Here is a 20,000-nt window from a genome sequence, read left to right as displayed (position 1 = left end):
TGGGCCCTTTTGACAGGGACCCACAGTAGTACAGCGCGTATATCAAATAGGTGGGGTGCCGCTCTCCCATTCACCTTTCATCGGCCCCTTTAATTGTAGTAGTTCAGCTCCCTAGCACTCATGAATCACGATATGGCCCTTGGACCAAACTTAAAAAGTTTGGATTCAGGTCGCATTCACAGTGGGACGTTATTGTCCTGTGTTATAAAGTAATTAAAACGCAGGATAACACACTGTAATGTTAAGCCTATGCAAAATTCACAGTGTGACGTTAACGTCGCATTGTAAATGATGCGTTATGGTAAATCACTACTTGCAGTGCGTTACCTCTACACGCAGACGTTAACAGATACAGAGAGGTATATTTTTCATTGCCTGTATACTCCACTGTATCTACTGTATGCCATGGTAACGCAGCGTTAATGTGCGTTACCACCTTTTTTTTGCGATGCGTTGTAACGCTGCATTGAGACTTTAACGTCGCATTACAATGCAAGATCCCACTGTGAATATGCCCTAAGTGAATAATTAAAACACAAGAGAAGCAAATACTCACTCCCAGCCACTTGATTGGCTGATGGGCTGTCTGTAATATAAAATGTCAGGGCGCTGGCTGGGAGTGAGCATTTGCTGCACTTGTGTTTTGCATTCAGCATTTAGAGGCAGCGTGGGAGAATCCCTTAGTGGTGGGAGCACCGGGGCTAACCTGTGCTTCCCCTCTTGGTGTGGCAGGTGGATTTAAGGGTGGCAGAGCACGGGGCCTCCTTCTGTCATGTGCACCAGTATTTGTGTTTTTAACTTTCCATTTTGCAGCTTCTAGGATGCAGATTCAGGTTAGTGTAGGGAGGGGTGTGTGAGAGGGAAAACTGCACATGGTGCCCCCTGCTGGTCACATAGTCTACAATTATGTGCGACCGAACCCTCTTGCCTGTTTTCTGGTGAACCTATACAGCTCCTAGTAGATTTGGTACTGCAGACACGGGTGTATACAATTGCACTTGATTGGCTGATGGGCTGTTTGCAGACCAATATAAATTGGCAGGGTGCTGGCTTGTAGTGAGCATTTGCTTCTGTTGAGTTTTGCATTTAGAAGCAGTGTGGGTGGGAGCACTGAGGGTCACCTGCACTCCCCCTCTTGGGGTCCCGTGTGGTGTCAGAGCCCAGGGCCCCCTTCCGTCATGTGCACCAGTGTTTGTGTGTTTAGGTGAATAATTGAAGGATAAATAATGAATGCATGTGGCAACTTGGCAAGTAGGAGGTGTTTATTTTTATATATGGAATAGTAGTTGGTGACAAGACTAAATACTCTGTAAAGTGATGCGGAAGATGTCAGGGGTATATACCGGTAAATACTAAATATTAGTAACAATATACAAACCTTGATGAGTTTGGAAGACAATTTCAGCACATTATTGACAATTGTGAGTTGTTCTTTTTTGTTTGGCTTCTTTTCCATTTTTAGGTAAAGGTTGATCTAAGATAAAGAATAAATGGTAAGAATATAAGTCCTGAGTCAGATATCACACAGGCAAATTAGTACCCAGGTTATCCCATATGTAGTGTAGACTGCTGTCACACAATTAACATAAACAGAAATTCCAACATTCTATGAGACTGCAAGCTTGCACAAAAGATAGTAAATCTGTTAACTGTCCACTATAATTGGCAGAAGGCTGCAGCCAGCTTGGAACAAGTGATGGAACGGATTTGAAATTGATGCCTCCATAGGCATTAGACTACATTCACATTGACACGTTGCAGCACATTGCATGGGATAATATAATTGCATTGCTAATGTGATGCAATTATATTGCAATGGTACATTCACATTGCCGCATTAGCAGTGTGGTGGAAAGCATCAGAGTAATGCAAAGCATGCTGTGTAGTATCGGACATTTGCAGTGAAGCATTTTTTAATTAACTACATGCTTCATTATATGCGTTGAATTGTGCTCCTAAAACATAATGCAACTTTCCCTCTGTTGTGTTGCAAATCACCCTCATGTTTATGACCCACTGAAAAAATATGCACTCTTGAAATCATCATAAACAAATGCACACACCTAAATATTACAATTTCATTTTCACTCTGTGGAACACACTATTTTATTAACGGTGTACATGACAATGGACAGAAACCTGTGTGCATAAGCACTAGCAGTGTTACCATCACATACAGCACATACGGTAGAGAATACAGGCAATCAAAAGTATGCTTCCAAGTGCAAACAGTCTAACGTAGCTAATAACATGTATAACGCACTGCATGCAGTACTTTCACTTAACGTGCAGCGTTAGACACCAACGCAACGTGTGCACTGTGAACAGGGCATTGATTTTTCATTGCAGTGTGTTATTCTGTCTTAAATGTTGTTTTAACATGCAACTTTAACGTCCCACTGTGACCTTAGCCTTAACCCTTTGCACTCGTATGTCCCGCATAGCGGGACATCGCTAATTTCCTGTTGCACTCGTATGTCCCGCAGAGGATGCGGTACATAAATATAGCGGCGGTTTGCAGGGACATCGGTCCCCCAACAATGCCCGATCTCTCTCCCCTAGTGTGCCCCAGCATGTACACTACATGCCCACACCGTTGGTACCCCCTGGCTGAAACCGGAAGTGCGCGATCAGCGCTACCAGGAAGTGACCAATGCATTGAATTTTTCTTGCATTTTTCTTGCTTATTCCTTGCAGATTCCTTGATTATTCCTTACTGATTTCTTGCAGATTCCTTTCTGCAGATTCCATTGCAGATTGCTTGCAAAGTTGCATAGAGGATCAATGGCATCCTATGCAATGGACATGGAGGAGTGTCTAAATAGTAGCCAGCATTTCATTGCTCTAATTCTCAATCGAAATACCAAAGATTGCATCGTGTGTAGTTACATGAAGACACCGGGTGGCAGGCATAAAACCACCTATTATTGCGAAACTTGCTCACGCAAGCCAGGATTACACCCAGGAAATTGCTGTAAAATTTAAAATACCTTGGCTTTCTTCTCTGCTACCAGCCAATAGAAGATGCCAAACTGTCCAAATAAGGTATTAAATTAAATGTTATGTGTTCTTTAAAATAAGATATAATAATAATAATAATGGCAGTATTTGTATAGCGCCTTTCTCCTGTCGGACTCAAAGCGCTTGCGAGGCAGCCACTTGAGCGCACTCAGTAGGCAGTAGCAGTGTTAGGGAGTCTTGCCCAATGAACTCCTTACTGAATTACTGGCTTACTGAACAGGCAGAGCCGAGTTTCGAACCCAGGTCTCCCATGTCAGAGGCAGAGCCCTTAACCAGTACACCATCCAGCCACCATCCAGCCACCATGTTACTATGGTATGTTCCATGTTAAAATGGGAGAGAGAGTAAGAGGGAGACTGCATTTCTGTAAAAAACAACTCCCTTTAGGAAAAAACTCAGTGGAGAGGGTTAAACATACTACCAGAAAAAAATTGTATCAGAACAGCATTCAAACAGTTAAACACAGCACTTTGTTCTGCAGTGGAAAGCTCCTTTAGCTTGGGATCCACATCCTAAGAGGTGGTAACATTCTTTTGTTTACATTCCTCAGCTGATACAATAAGTTACAGCCAGCCACATGCAGAAACATATAAGAAATTATCGCTAGATAGGTGCTGTATTTAAATATTAAAATCTATGAGTAAAATGCAATGGCAGCTTTCAGAGCAGATAAACTGTACTTTGGAAATGTGTAAACCGACACCATATTTACTTTTGTACATAAGTAATATTAACTGTATGGGTAATAAATAGAAGAAATCACATTTTTATTGAATGTTGTGTAGTTTTATTCCACTTTAATTTCCTATATATCATTACAGTTCTTCTTTAAGTAACCTTATTCAATACCAAGAAGCAGTTGATAAAGCAAAGAAAAATTATAGAATGCATGAAAAGGGAAATAAAATCATGGGACTCATTTACTGCCTATAAATCCCTTGTTAGGGCTTGTCTGCAAAATAATTTTGAGTACCATTTTACAGAAAGAACACTAATTTAGCTGTCTGTTTTTTGTACCTGTTCTAAAACAATCAGTGGGATGGAAGATTGGTTGTCTGTTTAAAGGTGGCCACTAACGATACAATTCAGCAAATTATTGTTTACGAACCATTATTCGTATAAAAGATCAGTAATGATCGTTTGGGACCATGAATGGACAAAAGGCTCCTAACCAATCCAATCAGATTAATGAAATTGAGATAATCTGATCCGATTGGTTAAGAGATTTCAGTCCGTTAGTGGTCCCAAATGATCATGTCCGTTCGTTCATACGAATAATCATTAGCCAACAATCGTTCAGAAAATGTTATCAGTAGTGGCTACCTTCCGATTCGGTACCAGTGAGCCAATGGCTTCCTTTAACTGATGACAGCAGTTCCTAGTGATGATGCAACACCCAACCTATGCACCCCTATTCAATATGGCTGCTAGCCTGTGTTGAATTGTGTATGCCATGTCCAACTGTTTCATACGAAAAATAGTACAGATAAATATCACCTACCTCTTCAGTCAGCAGTAATGATACATTACTATATTTTTTGTTGGTGTCTGATCCAAGGGAAGTCAACCGGAGAAGAAAGATGAGCAGAACTGCCTCCCAAATCAGGAGTTCCCAATTATAAACATAATTTAAAAAGGTTTTATGTCCATGCAGCACCTGTTTTGACAGAGCAGATAAATAATCTAGTTATTATGCCCATTAAACCATTATTAAGTCATTAAATAACAAAAAATTCCCAAAATATTAACTCTTTAGCAGCCAAATAAAGTAAAACTTTGTTTAGCTGCAGGACAGATTTTTTCCTGCCACTGGGGAAGTGTGCCTTCCCCAGCCTGGCAGGCTCCACAAGGGATGCATAGTGGTGGCAGGCAGCCATCATACATACCTGTCTGGAAAGCTGAATTCTTCCTCCTTCGCGGTGGTGATGTAATCCCAACATGTCTTTGCGGTTCTGATCACATGATATGACATGTGATCAGGATCCATGACACCATGACAGCGCCACCCGATGGTGGAAGAGGGGTGATAGAAGAGTGTCTTATTTATTTATTGTATTTATAAATCGCCAACATATTACACAGCGCTGGACATTAGTTTAGGTTACAGGCACTATTTAGCGTGACATACAGCAATATGACAATACAGGAATACATGAAAAACCAGATCACGCAGCACAGTATGAGTACCAGGTAATGCTTAGTCAGTCCCTGGATGGGAGCATGATGATTAGGCAAGTTGAATTCACTCAAATACATAACATGGGTGCACAGTAATAGAGGTACATGACCAGGTAGGACACAAAAGGAGGATGGCCCTGCTCGAAGGCTTACAATCTAGAGGGAGAGGTAGGGACACAAAAGGACACAGAGTTCAGCTGCGGGTTTAGAGCACTTGTGAGGGGTGGTAGGCCAGAGTGAAAAGGTGAGTTTTGAGGGCCTTCTTGAAGATGTTGGAGGGGGCTGCCCTAATGGGTGGAGGTAGGAAGTTCCATAGTGTTGGAGCAGCTCTTCAGAAGTCCTGGAGGCGTGCAAGGGACTGGGCGATGTGGACGGCGGTCAGGGTGAAGTTCATTGGAGGAGCGGAGTAAGGTGTATACCTCTAGGTGTATACCTTTGAGTAAGATCGGAAATGTAGGTTAGACAGGTTTTGTGGAGAGATTTGTAGGTCAGACACAGTATCTTGAATCTGATTCTGGACTGGATAGGAAGCCAGTGGAGGGATTCACAGAGGGGAGCCGCCCTGGTAGAGCGATGGGAGGAATGCATAATTCTGGCTGCCGCATTGATGATGAACTGCAGCTGGGCTAATCGGGTCATAGGGAGACCAGACAGAAGGTCATTGCAGTAGTCATGGTAGTCCAAGGCGGGAAATTATGAGGGCATGGATGAGGAGTTTGGTGGTGGCAGAGGTCAGGAAAGGGCGAATCTTACAGATGTTACGAAGGTGGAAGTAGCAGGGCTTTGTGAGGTTTTGGATGTGGGGAGTGAAGGAGAGTGTGGAGTCAAGGGTGACACCCAGACAGTGGGCTTGAGAGGTAGGGCGAATGGTAGTGTGGTTAACAGTGACAAGCACATCTGGGAGGTTCAGGAATGGCTGGGGTGGGAAGATCATAAATTCTGTTTTGTCTAGATTTAGTTTAAGGAACCTAGCGGACATCCAGGAGGAGATGCCTGATAGGCAGGAGGAGACCTTGTCCATGGCCAAATCCTCCGCGGCAGCTTAGCCCGAACTCAGCTCGGGATTACCGCCAAGGAGGTTAATATACTGCTGCTTAACAAACCCAGATCATTGATATGAAACAGCATATATAGAGGTGCACAATTAATAGACAATAGGGTGTTCATTACCACAGTTGACCATAATGCTTATATATAAAAAAAATGCAAGCTCCCGGCACTCAGGCTTGTAGCATAGCCCCGTCTTACCAGTCTAGAGGTTCAGGGAAGATCCACTTTGCCATTGAGGATATATTTCAGAGTAAGCTGATCTGGCTAAATTAACCACTGCTAAATCAGTGGCAAAGTGGATCTTCCCTGAACCTCTAGACTGGTAAGAGTGATGGGGCTATGCTACAGCCCTGAGTGCCTGGAGCTTACCTTTTTTATTAATTGATCACTTTTCCAAGCTTGAGGACTGAGCTTATTGCGTCCCTGGCAGATTATTAATTGTGCGCTGGTGTTGAACTTTTGTTTCATAATGTATATATTGCCAGGTCAACCAAATGGGTCACTTGCATTTCCAGAACAGAGCAAGATGCCTTAATACTTCAACCCAGATAAGTGTTTCTTACCAGGGAGTCGACCAGTCACACCCGTATCCACCAAAGGTGTAGCAAAGTCCAAGTAAGAATAATGACCGGGTCTCGACCTAGATTTAAGGCCTGATTGGATAATTTTTATTGCATGTACCACAGTGCAAAGTAGCACAACGTTTCGACCTCATAGGTCTTTATCAAGTGCTTATCAAGCACTTGATAAAGACCTATGAGGTCGAAACGTTGTGCTACTTTGCACTGTGGTACATGCAATAAAAATTGGCCAATCAGGCCTTAAATCCAGGTCGAGACCCGGTCGTTATTCTTACTGTCACTTGCATTTCCAGGCTGCCTCCTCTGGAAAAGAGTGGTCCCTTTAAAGCCAGCACATGCACAAGAGAACTATCTAGTGAATCTAGTTGCACATGCAAAGGCCTGGCTATACAGTGCCTTGCAAAAGTATTATGAAGCAACAACAAATATGGCAAAAATTAAAAACTTCAGCCACATTTTGCAGAAATTACAGCTGCAAGTCGCTTTGGATAAGTCTATGAGCTTGTCACATTTTGCCCATTTCTCAAGGCAAAACTGCTCCAGCTCCTTCATGTTGGATGATCTTTGCTTGTTAAGAGCAATCTTCAAGTCTAACCACAGGCTCACTATTGGATTGAGGTCTGGACTTTGACTAGGCCATTCCAACACATTTAAGTGGTTTCCATTAAACCACTTGATTAATTTGGCCAGATGAGTTAGGTAGCCTTACAGAGGGTGATTGGTCAGAGGGCAGTGAATGCAACACAAAAACTCTCTCAAATTAAAATATTACATAAATGTTATTTCAGGAATACTATGAGTTGGGCCTCTGGCTTCCCTATATTTACGTATATTGGTCTGTGCCAGATCTGGATTTACCATAAGGCACTGTAGGCTCGTGCCTACAGGCGCCTGATGATGGAAAGGCCGCTCACTCCCCTCCCCAAGCGCCTCCCTCCCTCCTTCCCCATGCAGTCCTGAGCAGAGTGTAAATGAGGGTTTACTTATCCAGCTATCTGCATTCCACTGACAAGATCTCCCTTCAGTCAGGGGCACCTCTACCTACTTAATACTGACGTTCCTCTAGCTACCTAATACTTGGGGGCACTTCTAGCTACTTAATGTTACGGGTAGTTTTGGCTACCTAATACTAAGGGACACCTGTATCTACCTATGACTGGCAAGAGAGAAGTGACAGCTGGGACAGCCAACCCACTTGTGGTGCAGTTTGGTGGGGGTTTGCAGGTTTGTGGAGGGTGAAATCTAACATGCCAGGACATCTGTGCCTATAGGCGCCTTTGAAGTTAATCCAGAAAATGACCATATATTTCTGAATGTAAGATGCCACCTAGCTTTAGAGGACAAAAACCAGGGAAAAAAATATACTTAACCTGGTGGACCATGGTCCAGGGGCAACTTGTAGATGCCCCCCCCCCCCATCCCCCCACAATTATTATGTCCCTTCCCCCTTGTGTCCTCATCCTGTCCTCCTTGTGTCCTCCTCCTGTCCCCCTTTATGTCCGTGTCGTCCCCAGTGTCCTCTTGCTCTCCCATTGTGTATGTAATTAGCAACGGCAGCCACGTGTATCTCTCACCTGATCCTGGGAGCCCATGGAAATCAACTGCTTCTCATCTCACTCGCTCTTCTACCTAGTGCTGGTCACTTGTGTAATGACACAACCAGGAAATGCCAGCATTAGGGGGAAGAGCGCATAAGATGAGAAGCAGCTGATTGCTGCAGACCTCAGAGGATCAGGTGAGAGATACACTTGGCTGCCGCTGCTATTTACATTACACGGGGAGAGCAGGAGGACACCGGGGACAGTACAGGGAGTCCCTGATATCGCAGAGGTTTGTATCTGTGGGCAATCATAAGTTGGGGATTTCCTGTATTTGGACTATAAGGTACAGGTATACTGTTTGAGAGCCACAGGGAGGTACCATGCAGAAGCCTTGGAGAGTCACTAGGCCTATTCCATTTGCTTGCCATCTAGGTCTGACAAAGGCTTCACTAAGCCTCTTGTAATTGTAAACAGTCCATGGGGCCTTAGGTGGGAGCTTGTGGATTAGGCATCCTTGGTGCTGTAGTCCTGTGGACCTGCAGAATGAAAAACAGCAGTAACTCTGGGAAACACAGGGGTGATACTGATCTTAATTCTAGAGGCTGAGCAGGCTCTGCAGGATGACCCAGTGCAATGCTGTTAGTCTGGACAGTACAGAGTAAGCTCGTAGAACAAGTTTTTGGATCCCAGAAACTGTACAGGATGGGACAGTAGGCAGAGCTCAGTGAGACCCATGCGGTTAGTTGTCCATCTTGGACACACACCAACACTGCTGCTGCCGAGTAGGGCCAATGAGGAAAGGGGCATAGGCATAGCTAGAAATCACTAGGCCCCTCTGCAAAACTTTGAGTCTGCTGTAATGTTTTGCTCCTTCTTCTATGCTACAAATGTTTGCTTATTGGGAAAAGTGGGACATATCATTTAATGTATGAAAGATTTGAATTAATAGTTCAGTAGTTTTCAAAAGTGTAAAGTAAACAAGTAGCTCAAATGCAGATATAATTTATTTTCCTATTGGGGTCAGCATTAATGTTTTGCATTTAATTTCTCTTTACCTCAAAATGAAACTGCTACTTACCTGTGCACAACAAATGAAGGCAATAGAGAGGGTTAATAGATACACCGAGGACACAATAACATCTACTGACCTCTGTGGGCCTCTTCTCTGGTAAGAAAAAATACATATTTTATTACAGGCAAAGATAGCGTGAAGCCATGTCAGAGGTCATGTGACTGGTCATCTTACCTTCAGATAAGAACGTAATGATAGCCACATCTTAATATTTTGCACCTTCTTCAGTCGGAAGTGAGGGATCTGAGACTTCAGCGCTTTTCTAGCAGAGGTCAGATGACTGAACAGCTTGGCTATGAGAAACCTCTGTGGGAGCAGACAACCAAACTTTCACACGGTAACAGTGAATAGTGATAGATAGAATTCATTATAGCAGTGGGTAGCAGCATATAAAAGGGCAGAAAGAAAACTGCTGGTTCCATAGAAAAATGCCACTGGAATAGAATAAAAGTCAGGTGATTTTATACACCCACACACAATATACTCTACATCCAGATAAACACATCTGGCTATTTATACCCACTAACAAAGTACTGAATGCTAAGTTTCAGTATTCACAGGTACAAAGACGCACAGGGACAAATGTGATAATAGCATCTGTACGATGAAAGCCTTTATAGAAATATCACTGAACCCTATGAGATTCTATTCATGCAGCATTATTTTCATTAACCACACCATGCATAGATCCACATCACATGTCACTGTGGAATATGTACACTGTAATGTACAGCCACATGAACCACATTTAATAAAGACACCAAAAAGCCAAAACAAATTTAAACATGAATATACCACTTACTTGACAGAAATCCAATCGGTAATTACACCAAAGTATTTAATTCAGCAATAAAGCAACATGTTTTGTAGACAAATACGGACTCTTCAGCAATATGTAGCACTGGCCATTGGATGCAACTGCTAAACATAAGCATCTCAGATGACAGAGCCCTTTACCTAAGAAATGTGTTATTTTTAGAGCTGAATTAAGGAGGAAAGTGGTTTGATTACATTTGGCGATTGCAGGAGTGCTGTTGCTGGGAGATCCAGCTAGGACCTCCTCGCGCTAGAGTGAGGAAGCTATCCAGCATCAGTGGCCCAATTGCATGCGTGCTATTACATGGACAGCATGGTACCGAAGGGGATTAAAGCATCAGACTGTGTCCAACACTTTGATCCACGTAGCCTGATAGCAGTGAGCCCAAATGTGCCCACATAATATATACCGGTAATTCATGAGATGGAGCAGGAGGCTGGTGGCAATCAAAGTGTCAGACTTAGTCAAATACCTTGATCTAAAGGGGCTGACACTATGCTGGATTTAATCTAGAACTAGCGGAAGACCTGGCGTTGCCAGAGAATGTATTTGGCTGTTGGCTCCACCCACTTTTTATAACCTTGACACAGTCACTTAAAGAGAACCAGAGGTGGGTTTGAAGAATGTTATCTGCATACAGAGGTTGGATCTGCCAATACAGCCCAGCCTCTGTTGCTATCTCAAACCACCCTAAGGTCTCCCTGCACTCTGCAATCCCTCATAAATCACAGCCACGCTGCTGGCACACAGCTTGTCAGAGCGGGCTGTGTTTATCTCTATAGTGTCAGTCTGCTGCTCCCCGCCTCCTGCGGAACTCCGGTCCCCGTCTGCGTCCCTTCCCTCCTCGCTGACTGGAGGGAAGGGACGGGGGCAGGGACCGGAGTTATGCAGGAGGCGGGGGAGCAGCCGAGACTGACACTACAGATATAAACACAGCCCGCACAGCGCGGCTGTGATTTATGAGGGATTGCAGAGTGCAGGGGGACCTTAGGGGGGTTTGGGATTGCAACAGAGGCTGGGCAATATAAGCATACCCAGCCTCTGTATGCAGATAACAGTCTTTAAACACACCTCGGGTTCTCTTTAATGACCAAGTTTGAGGTTTGGGGTCCTTAGCATCAATCATTTAAAATTTCCCCGACACCTTGCTGGATTTAAAGAGACACTGAAGCGAGAAAAAAAAATATGATATAGTGAATTGGTTGTGTACTATGAATAATTACTAGAAGATTAGCAGCAAAGAAAATATTCTCATACTTTTATTTTCAGGTATATAGTGTTTTTTCTAACATTGCATCATTCTATAATATGTGCAGATTACACAACACTCAGCATTCAAAATGAGTCTTTCAGAGCAGTCTGTGAAGTAATGACCTCTCCTCTAGCAGAGGAAAAGTAAATAGTCCAGGAACAGTTGAGATAATAAAAGTCAGATAACAGCCCTCTCCAGGACTAACTTAGTCGGAGAGCTTGATGGCTTGTTTGCATAGAGATAACAACTGGAGTTTCTAAACTCTTCCTGTACTGGAAACAATTACACTGATGTATCTGATCTTAATGTTTTATTTCTTAGCTGTGCTACACATACAAATCATAATATCATCATTTTTTTTCGCTTCAGTGTCTCTTTAATCTGGAACTAGCGGAAGCCCTGGCGTTGCCAGAGAATGTATTTGGCTGTTGGCTCCACCCACTTTTTATAACCTTGACACAGTCACTTAATGACCAAATTTATGAGGTTTGGGGTCCTTAGCATCAATAATTTAAAATTTCCCATGGAAATGAAGCAAATCTGATTGGCTGTTTGTAGGTCCTCTCCCTTTTCCGAATTTGAACCCCAGTCACCCTGTGATTAACAGTGTAAGAATGGCTGCAATTTACATTTTCCCAGTAACAAAAAAAAATTGGAGGGCCCCACCCACTTTTTGTAACCTTGACACACAGCCACTCCATGACCAGGTTTGTGAGCTTTGGGGTTCCTGGCATCAATGTGAGAATGGACATTTATCAAGCAAAAAAAATAATCTGTGTCTCCGCCCATTTAGTGAACTTTAAAGGGGTTCTCAGGTGTCTTAAAAAGCTAAAACTGACACTTACCTGGGGCTTCTATTGGCCCCCTGCAGCTGTAATGTCCCATGCCATCCTTCTCCGATCACTTGTTCCCCGCCGCCGGTACCGGTGTAATTATTTGTCCAACTAGACGAATAGAACTGCAGCGCAGGCGCAGTAAGCTCTTGATGAGACGCGCAGGAGCGAGCACGCGCGTGCAGCAGTTCTATTCATCTAGTTAGAAGAATAATTACACCGGTGGCGGCAGCGGGGAACGAGTGATCGGAGGAGGACGGCGCGGGACGTTACAGCTGCATGAGGCTGATAGAAGCCCCAGGTAAGTGTCAGTTTTAGCTTTTTAAAAGACAACGGAGAACCCCTTTAACGCCAGTTACTCAATGACCAATTGTACCAGGTTTGAGGCCTCTGTGTAATAGAACGCGGAAAAGCCGCCGCGTGTACTGACAGCAAGGCGGCTGATTCCGCGTCCAGTGCTGAGAGGCAGAACCTTTATGACAAACAAGGAGGGATCAGCTGACCAGGTTGGTCAGCTGACCTCAGAGCAAGTGACTATTGGTTGATCATTGATGGGTGGCGCCGGAGAGCGCCGCTCTGTATATAGTTACTGCTGGTCAGTCTCAAGTTGTCTGCCGTTGCGAACACTTACGTGAAAGCACTCAGACCTTAGTCAGATCCTACAGTGTGTTAGAACCAGGAGGACCTGAGAATTCACACTGAGCCAGATTACCTCTGTGTATCATTGTGTTATACTTCAGACTAGTTCCAGGGTGTTGAGACCACGGACCTCACACCCAAGATTAGGGACTCTGTATTATCTTTGTGTTATACTCCAGACTAGTTCCAGGGTGTCGAGACCACGGACCTCACACCCAAGACTAGGGATACTGTGCTCCATCATATTATACTCCAGACTAGTTCCAGGGTGTTGAGACCACGGACCTCACACCCAAGACTAGGCATTGTTTTGATATCTGTTATGACCTATTGCATTTCTGACTATCCCTCTGCTTTATGATTCGGTACCTACGCATATCTGATTATCTGTTGCCAACCCTGACTGCCTTTGGATACCGAATCAGCCTTCTGTCTCTGTACCTTGTCTGTCCGTGTGTTGCCGACCCGGCTTGCCCGACCTTGAGAGCTATCTCTCTCCATTAGAGATAGTCTCCAGACCTGCTAGTGACATCCACCTTTCAGGTGTCACTCACTCACAGGTCCTTCCTACTTTCAGCCTGGGGCTCCACCCCTTTGGAGGTCTCAGGCTGCTGGAAAGTTTTCGCACTTCCCAGAGGGCGGTATCGATCATACTGCCAAAGACCACCTGCTCCTCGGGTGGTCCAACTCAAAGTCATTACTGTTGCACCAAACACTCACACTATATAGGTGTCCAGAGGTTAGTTATACTTGGATTATCGGTGATTCTGCAGATCATCAATAATCAGGTATATATCTGTATTCTTGGTGATACTGCAGATCACCAATAATCAGATTCTCTCTGTGTGCTGACACCGATCGTTACACTCTGCTATTAACAATGTAAGAATGGAAGCAATTTCAAGATTCCCCTTGAATATCAATAGGTGAATTTTGATTGGCTGTTGTAGGCTCCACCCAATTTTTCTAAATATTAATACCAGTCACCCAGTGACCAACTGTGCCAAGTTTGCAAACCCAGTGATTAACAGAGTAAGAATGGCTGCAGTTTACATTTTCCCATATAAATGGTTTCTGTATCGCATTATAAAAACTCTCACTTACCTGGGGCTTCTACCGGCCCCCTGCAGATATCCTGTCCCAAACCATCACTCAAGAATCCTCCGCTCCCCACTGCGGGACACTTCCAATTAGTCGTCTAACTAGACGAATGTCACTACGGCTGCGCAGCCGTGACCACGCACGTCCTCAATCCCACACGCATCTCTGGGAGCTTACTGCGCAGGCCCAGTACGAGAAAACTTCGTACTGTGCTTGCGCGGTAAGCTCCCGGAGATGTGAGTGGGAGCGAGGACGCCAGCCGCAGTGGCATGCGTCTAGTTAGACGAATAATTGGATGTGACCCACAGCAGGGGGACCGGAGAATCCTTGAGGACCGGCGCGGGACAAGATGTCTGCAGGGGGCCCTTAGAAGCCCCAGGTAAGTGACAGGTTTTTTTTTATAATGCACTACAGAACCCATTTAAAATGAACGGCTGAAATTTGATCAGCTGTTTAATGCTCCACCGACTTTCCTGCATTTTTAACATCAGTCACCAGGTGACCAACTGTGCCAAGTTTGAGGACTCTATCTTTATTACTGTGAGAATGGCAACCTTTTACATTTTTTTTATATGAATGGGTGAAATCTGATTGGCTGTTTGTAATGTACAGTATGTTAACTAGGAACACGTTTTTAAAGTGGACCTGAACTCAGAACGTCCTTGCTGCTTTAAAAGATAAGCAACAGCATAATAACCTTTAAAGAGAACCCGAGGTGGGGTTCGAACAATGAAATCTGCATACAGAGGCTGGGTCTGCCTATACAGCCCAGCCTCTGTTGCTATCCAGATCCCCCCTAAGCCCCCCTGCGCTCTGTGATCACCCATAAATCACAGCCGCGCTTCCGACACGCAGCATGTCACAGCGGGCTGTGTTTACCTCTGTACTGTCAGTCTGCTGCTCCCCCCACCTCCTGCATAGCTCCGGTCCCTGCCCACGTCCCTTCCCTCCCCGCTGATTGGAGGGAAGGGACGCGGGTGGGAACCGGAGCTATGCAGGAGGTGGGGGGAGAGCCGAGACTGACAATACAGAAGTAAACACAGCCCGCACAGCGCGGCTGTGATTTATGGGTGATCGCAGAGCGCAGGGGGAACTTAGAGGGGATTGAAATAGCAACAGAGGCTGGGCAGTATAGGCAGACCCAGCCTCTGTACGTGGGTTGCATTGTCAGAACCCCACCTCGGGTTCTCTTTAAAGGGACACTTAAGTCTCTGTAAAAAAAAATGAGTTTTACTCACCTGGGGCTTCCAGCAGCCCCCTGCAGCTGTATCGTGCCCACGCAGACTCCATCAGATGCTCCTGGCCCCGCCGGCAGCCACTTCCGGTTTTGACGGCAGGAGCCGACAGGCCGGATCCGGAGTGATTCCCGGCCTGTCGGCACAAATGTAATCTGTGCTGTAAGAATATTTACAGTAGACCATCTGTGTAGCCGATATGGCATCTCACAGTCCGGCACCACACATGTACACGGGGTCCCAATAAGTACAGTGCCATGTGAAGGTGAGTCTGTGATAGGGTGACCATATTTTGATTTCCAAAAAAGAGGACGATCACAACAGCATGTGGGCGTGGTCATGGGTGGGGCCAAATATACATGACCTTAGCAGTGTGCTGTCCAACTTCGTGGGCATGGAGGGCCATTTTTTTTTTCCAGACCACATGGTGGTGGAGGGCCGGCCGGCCGACCACAAAATGCAATCAGATTCGCAGAAGATTTCCCCACAAAATGCAATAAAATCACACAGGCAGGTGACAAATGACAATCATGGTGAGAACTCCAGAGAAGACTGTAAAAACCATGCAGGTTAAGCACTATGATTTAGTATTCTGGCTAAACTGGATGGCTGTAGGTCTTCTGTTTAACCTAAAACTGTAACTGCTGAGAATACAAGTTATACATGCTGTACTGAATGTTTTGCCATTCATTTGCCCATACTGAAAGCTGGATATCTCAGTGATTTAACTGAACACTTTGGGGTTAATTTAAGCTAACAAAGGTGTTTGTGATGAAGGACAGGAAACAGGAGGCGCTGCCAGTCTCTCACACAAGTCAGAATGCAGCCCTCCTGGAGTCTAGGGACTGTCACAAACTTTTCAACTTTTTTAACACCTCATCCACACATGCAGTCATTAGAACAATGGGGAGAGACCAGACAGATATTTGCCCAGGGACCCTCCAGGCAAGCTCTGCATCATGCTGTGTATATTTACAAGCTTGCCTGCCCTCTAATTGCACTTTTATCAGCTAGCCCAGTGTTTCACATTACCGTACAACTACAAACCTGAATACACCAGACCTGCCCCCCCCCCCCCCCCCCCCCCCGGACATTTCAAAATCCCGGGAGGACTGCCTGGACAGGTCGTAAAAAGTGGACCTGTCCGGGCAAAAGAGGACGCCTGGTCAGCCTAGTCTGTGAAGAGGTGCACACAAGAGCACTCTCTCTGTGTCACATCACGTAGCTTGTAGGAGGACCGTTCAGAATGTTCTGAACAGTTTTGTTCCCAGTTGAATTCCACTGACCTCCATATTGCGCCAAATCAAGTAGTGTTCCATGACCTAAAACTAAAGGTCCATACACACATCCAATTTTTAGCTGCAGATGACTGGCCAATTTTACCACGCCATGTTGTATGAGGACCAACAGATTTTGAATACTAAAGCTGGGTACACACAAGATAAATCTTTGAAAAGTGGAAGATCAAATCTGCAGATAATCTTTGAAAAAAGTTCACAAACTGTTTGCACACACTGCAACAGGGATTTTGTCCCACTCCTCCGCACAGATCTCCTCTAGATCTGTCAGGTTTCAAGGCTATCACTGAGCAACATGGAGTTTCAGCTCCCTCCAAAGATTTTCTATTAGATTTAGGTCTTGAGACTGGCTAAGCCACTCCAAAACCTTGACATGCTTCTTATGGAGCCACTCCTTGGGTATCCTGGCAGTGTTCTTCGGGTCATTGTCATGTTGGAAGACCCAGCTACGCCCCATCTTCAATGCTCTGACTGACGGAAGGAGGTTGTTGCTCAAAATCTCACAAAACATGGCCCTATTCATCCTCTCCTTAATACAGTGCAGTCATCCTGAGCCCCTTCACAAAAAAGCACCCCCAAAGCATTGTTACCACCCCCATGCTTCACAGCAGGGATTGTGTTCCTGGGACGCAACCAATCCTTTTTCCTACAAACGCAGCAAGTGAAATTGAGACCAAAAAGTTCTACTTTGGTCTTATCAGACCACATGACTTTCTCCCATGCCTCCTCTGGATGATCCAGATGGTCACTGGCAAACTTCAGATGGGCCTGGACATGTGATGACTTGAGCAGGGGAACTTTCCGTGCAATTTATGATTTAAAACCATGACGGCATAGTGTTCTACTGACAGTGACCTTTGAAACTGTGGTCCCAGCTCTCTTCATGTCATTGACCAACTCCTCCCTTGTAATTCTAGGCTGATTCCTCACCTTTCTCATCATCAGTGATACCCCACAAGGTGAGAACTTGCATGGAGCCTCAGTCCAAGGGAAACTGACAGTCTACTTTAGCATCTTCCATTTTCTAACATTTGCTCCAACAGTTCATCTATATTTACCAAGCTGCTTGGCAATTGCCCCGTAGCCCTTTCCAGCCTTGTGGAGGTCCACAATTTTGTCTCTGGTGTCTTTTGACAGCTCTTTGGTCTTGCCCATCGTAGTAGTTTGAGTATGCTCCAATACCCTCCAAAAAATTGCCAGGGCCATACCATGTGAAGCCCTCCATGTCACTGAAGTCCAGCACTGAGGAGGTGATTTTAGGTGATTTTTATTTTCCATTGCCACTGTGACACCATTATTAATGTTTAACCTTTGGTAGTGGATTTATCATGCAATAGTATGTGTTGCATGCTTATGGTGTAGGATCCTGTCAATATTGTGCACTGTATACATTTTTGTTTCTATTTGTTGCAGTTTAATTGTAAATTTTTTTACATGTATTGCATTATTTTTTACATACATTATTTATACGTCATCTATATTAGTCTCGAGAGAATTGCAAACCATATGGCAGTTAAGGTGCTGGACCAACAATTTTCAAAGTAAAAAAATCCAAAAGTCCGCACACTCAGCAATTTCAGTTATGTATTCAAAACCTGAAAAGCTAGATCTCCATTCAATCGAGCAACAAGCGTTTTCGGGGCCACGGTGGGTCCCCTTTGTCAAGGTATCCGACAGAATGATAACTTCTGTCGGATACCTTGACAAAGGGTCTTCAATACTCTGACTGACGGAAGGAGGTTGTTGCTCAAAATCTCACAAAACATGTCCCCATTCATCCTCTCCTTAATACAGTGCAGCCATCCTGTGCCCCTTCGCAAAGGAGCATTTTGAGCAACACCGTGGCCCCAAAAACGCTCATTGCTCGATTGAATGGAGATCTAGCTTGTCAGGGTTTGAATACATAACTAAAATTGCTGAGTGTGCGGACCTTTGGATTTTTTTTCATTTATACTAGTAGATGGATAGTGTAATGGTTAAGGGCTCTGCCTCTGACACGGGAGACCAGGGTTTGAATCTCGGCTCTGCCTGTTCAGTAAGCCAGCACCTATTCAGCAGGAGACCTTAGGCAAGTCTCCCTAACACTGCTACTGCCTATAGAGCGCGTCCTAGTGGCTGCAGCCCTGGCGCTTTGAGTCCGCCAGGAGAAAAGCGCTATATAAGTGTTTGTCTTTGTCTTTTAGTACATTGTGAAAATTATTTACATAGTTCTATATAGGACAGGGATCGCAGGCTTGCAAAATTGATATGTATGTGCTCCTCCAGGCAGGGGGTCGTGACAAGTGTTTCACCTTGATAGGGTGTTCTTAAGTGTATGTTTTTAAATAGTTGTAATTTATCAAATATAGTGATTTTGCTTGTTTGAATTCAGCATGTTTTAGTGATTCATATTGTTGTGCTTTTCTATATAATTAGCTTTAGTCCTTTAACCGTTTGAATGCAGTCGGTGGGAAGCATTAACCTCACTACCTGCGTAATACAGTTACATTTGCTCTCGACTTCTTTTATTCCTATCATTTTGTTTAAGGTTTAAGTCGATGATAAATATGATTGAATGTGATAGCTGCGTAAATCAGATACATTCTATCTCATTTGTTAACTTACAATGGAGGAATGGCACGGAACAGAATATGAAAGTTTACTATGTGCAGCACACATGGGGGTTGATTCACAAAGGTTACTTATTTTTCACCTTAACTGTGCTAATGCATGCGATAAACGAATAAGTAGAGATAATCCATGAGATAAATAGATAAGGAGAGCTAAACCATGAGTTATGTCAAATAAGGAGAGCTAAACCATGAGTTAAGTTAGATAAGTAGAGCTAAACCATGAGTTAAGTTAGATAAGGAGAGGTAAATCATGAGTTAAGTCATTTAACCACTTCAGCCATCAGTGTTGTTTCACCTTATGCGTCCGAGCAACTTTTACGTCTCATTCATTCGCCAATAACTTTATTACTACTTATCACACTGAAATTATCTATATCTTGTTTTTTCTGCCACCATTTAGGCCTTCTTTGGGTGGTACATTTTGCTAAGAATTATTTTATTCTAAATCCATTTTAACAGGAAGATTAAGAAAAAAAAAAGGAAAACAGATATTATTTCTCAGTTTTTGCCCATTATAGTTTTAAAATAATACATGCTACCATAATTAAAACCCATGTATTTTATTTGCCATTTTGCCACAGTTATTACACCACTTAAATTATGTCCCTATCACAATGTATGGGGCCGATATTTTATTTGGAAATAGAGTTGCATGTTTTCAGTTTTCCGTCCATCACTTATTAAAAGCCCATAATTAAAAGAAAATTAACAGTAATATACTCTACTACATACATATTACAAAAAGTTCAGTCCCTAAGGTAACTATGTAT

At 44.0% G+C, this 20,000-nt stretch overlaps 1 protein-coding gene across 3 annotated transcripts in view; it reads right to left on the bottom strand.

Moving 5' to 3' along the window:
- PHTF1 (putative homeodomain transcription factor 1) overlaps positions 1 to 20,000 on the bottom strand; it is a 302,980-nt gene that overhangs the window by 27,995 nt on the left and 254,985 nt on the right. For 2 of the 3 annotated variants that reach the window (XM_068269713.1, XM_068269714.1), the window contains exons 13-16: positions 9,618 to 9,749; positions 9,450 to 9,536; positions 4,523 to 4,678; positions 1,379 to 1,474 (exon numbers count right to left, since the gene is read on the bottom strand). In XM_068269713.1, coding sequence (XP_068125814.1) covers positions 1,379 to 1,474; positions 4,523 to 4,678; positions 9,450 to 9,536; positions 9,618 to 9,749 — 471 coding nt within the window. The remainder of the gene's footprint in view (positions 1 to 1,378; positions 1,475 to 4,522; positions 4,679 to 9,449; positions 9,537 to 9,617; positions 9,750 to 20,000) is intronic. The other variant, XM_068269715.1, reaches the window with a different exon arrangement.

Source organism: Hyperolius riggenbachi, chromosome 2 (genome assembly GCF_040937935.1).
Source record: "Hyperolius riggenbachi isolate aHypRig1 chromosome 2, aHypRig1.pri, whole genome shotgun sequence".
NCBI lineage: Eukaryota > Metazoa > Chordata > Amphibia > Anura > Hyperoliidae > Hyperolius > Hyperolius riggenbachi.
This window is presented reverse-complemented; position numbering and strand designations above follow the sequence as displayed.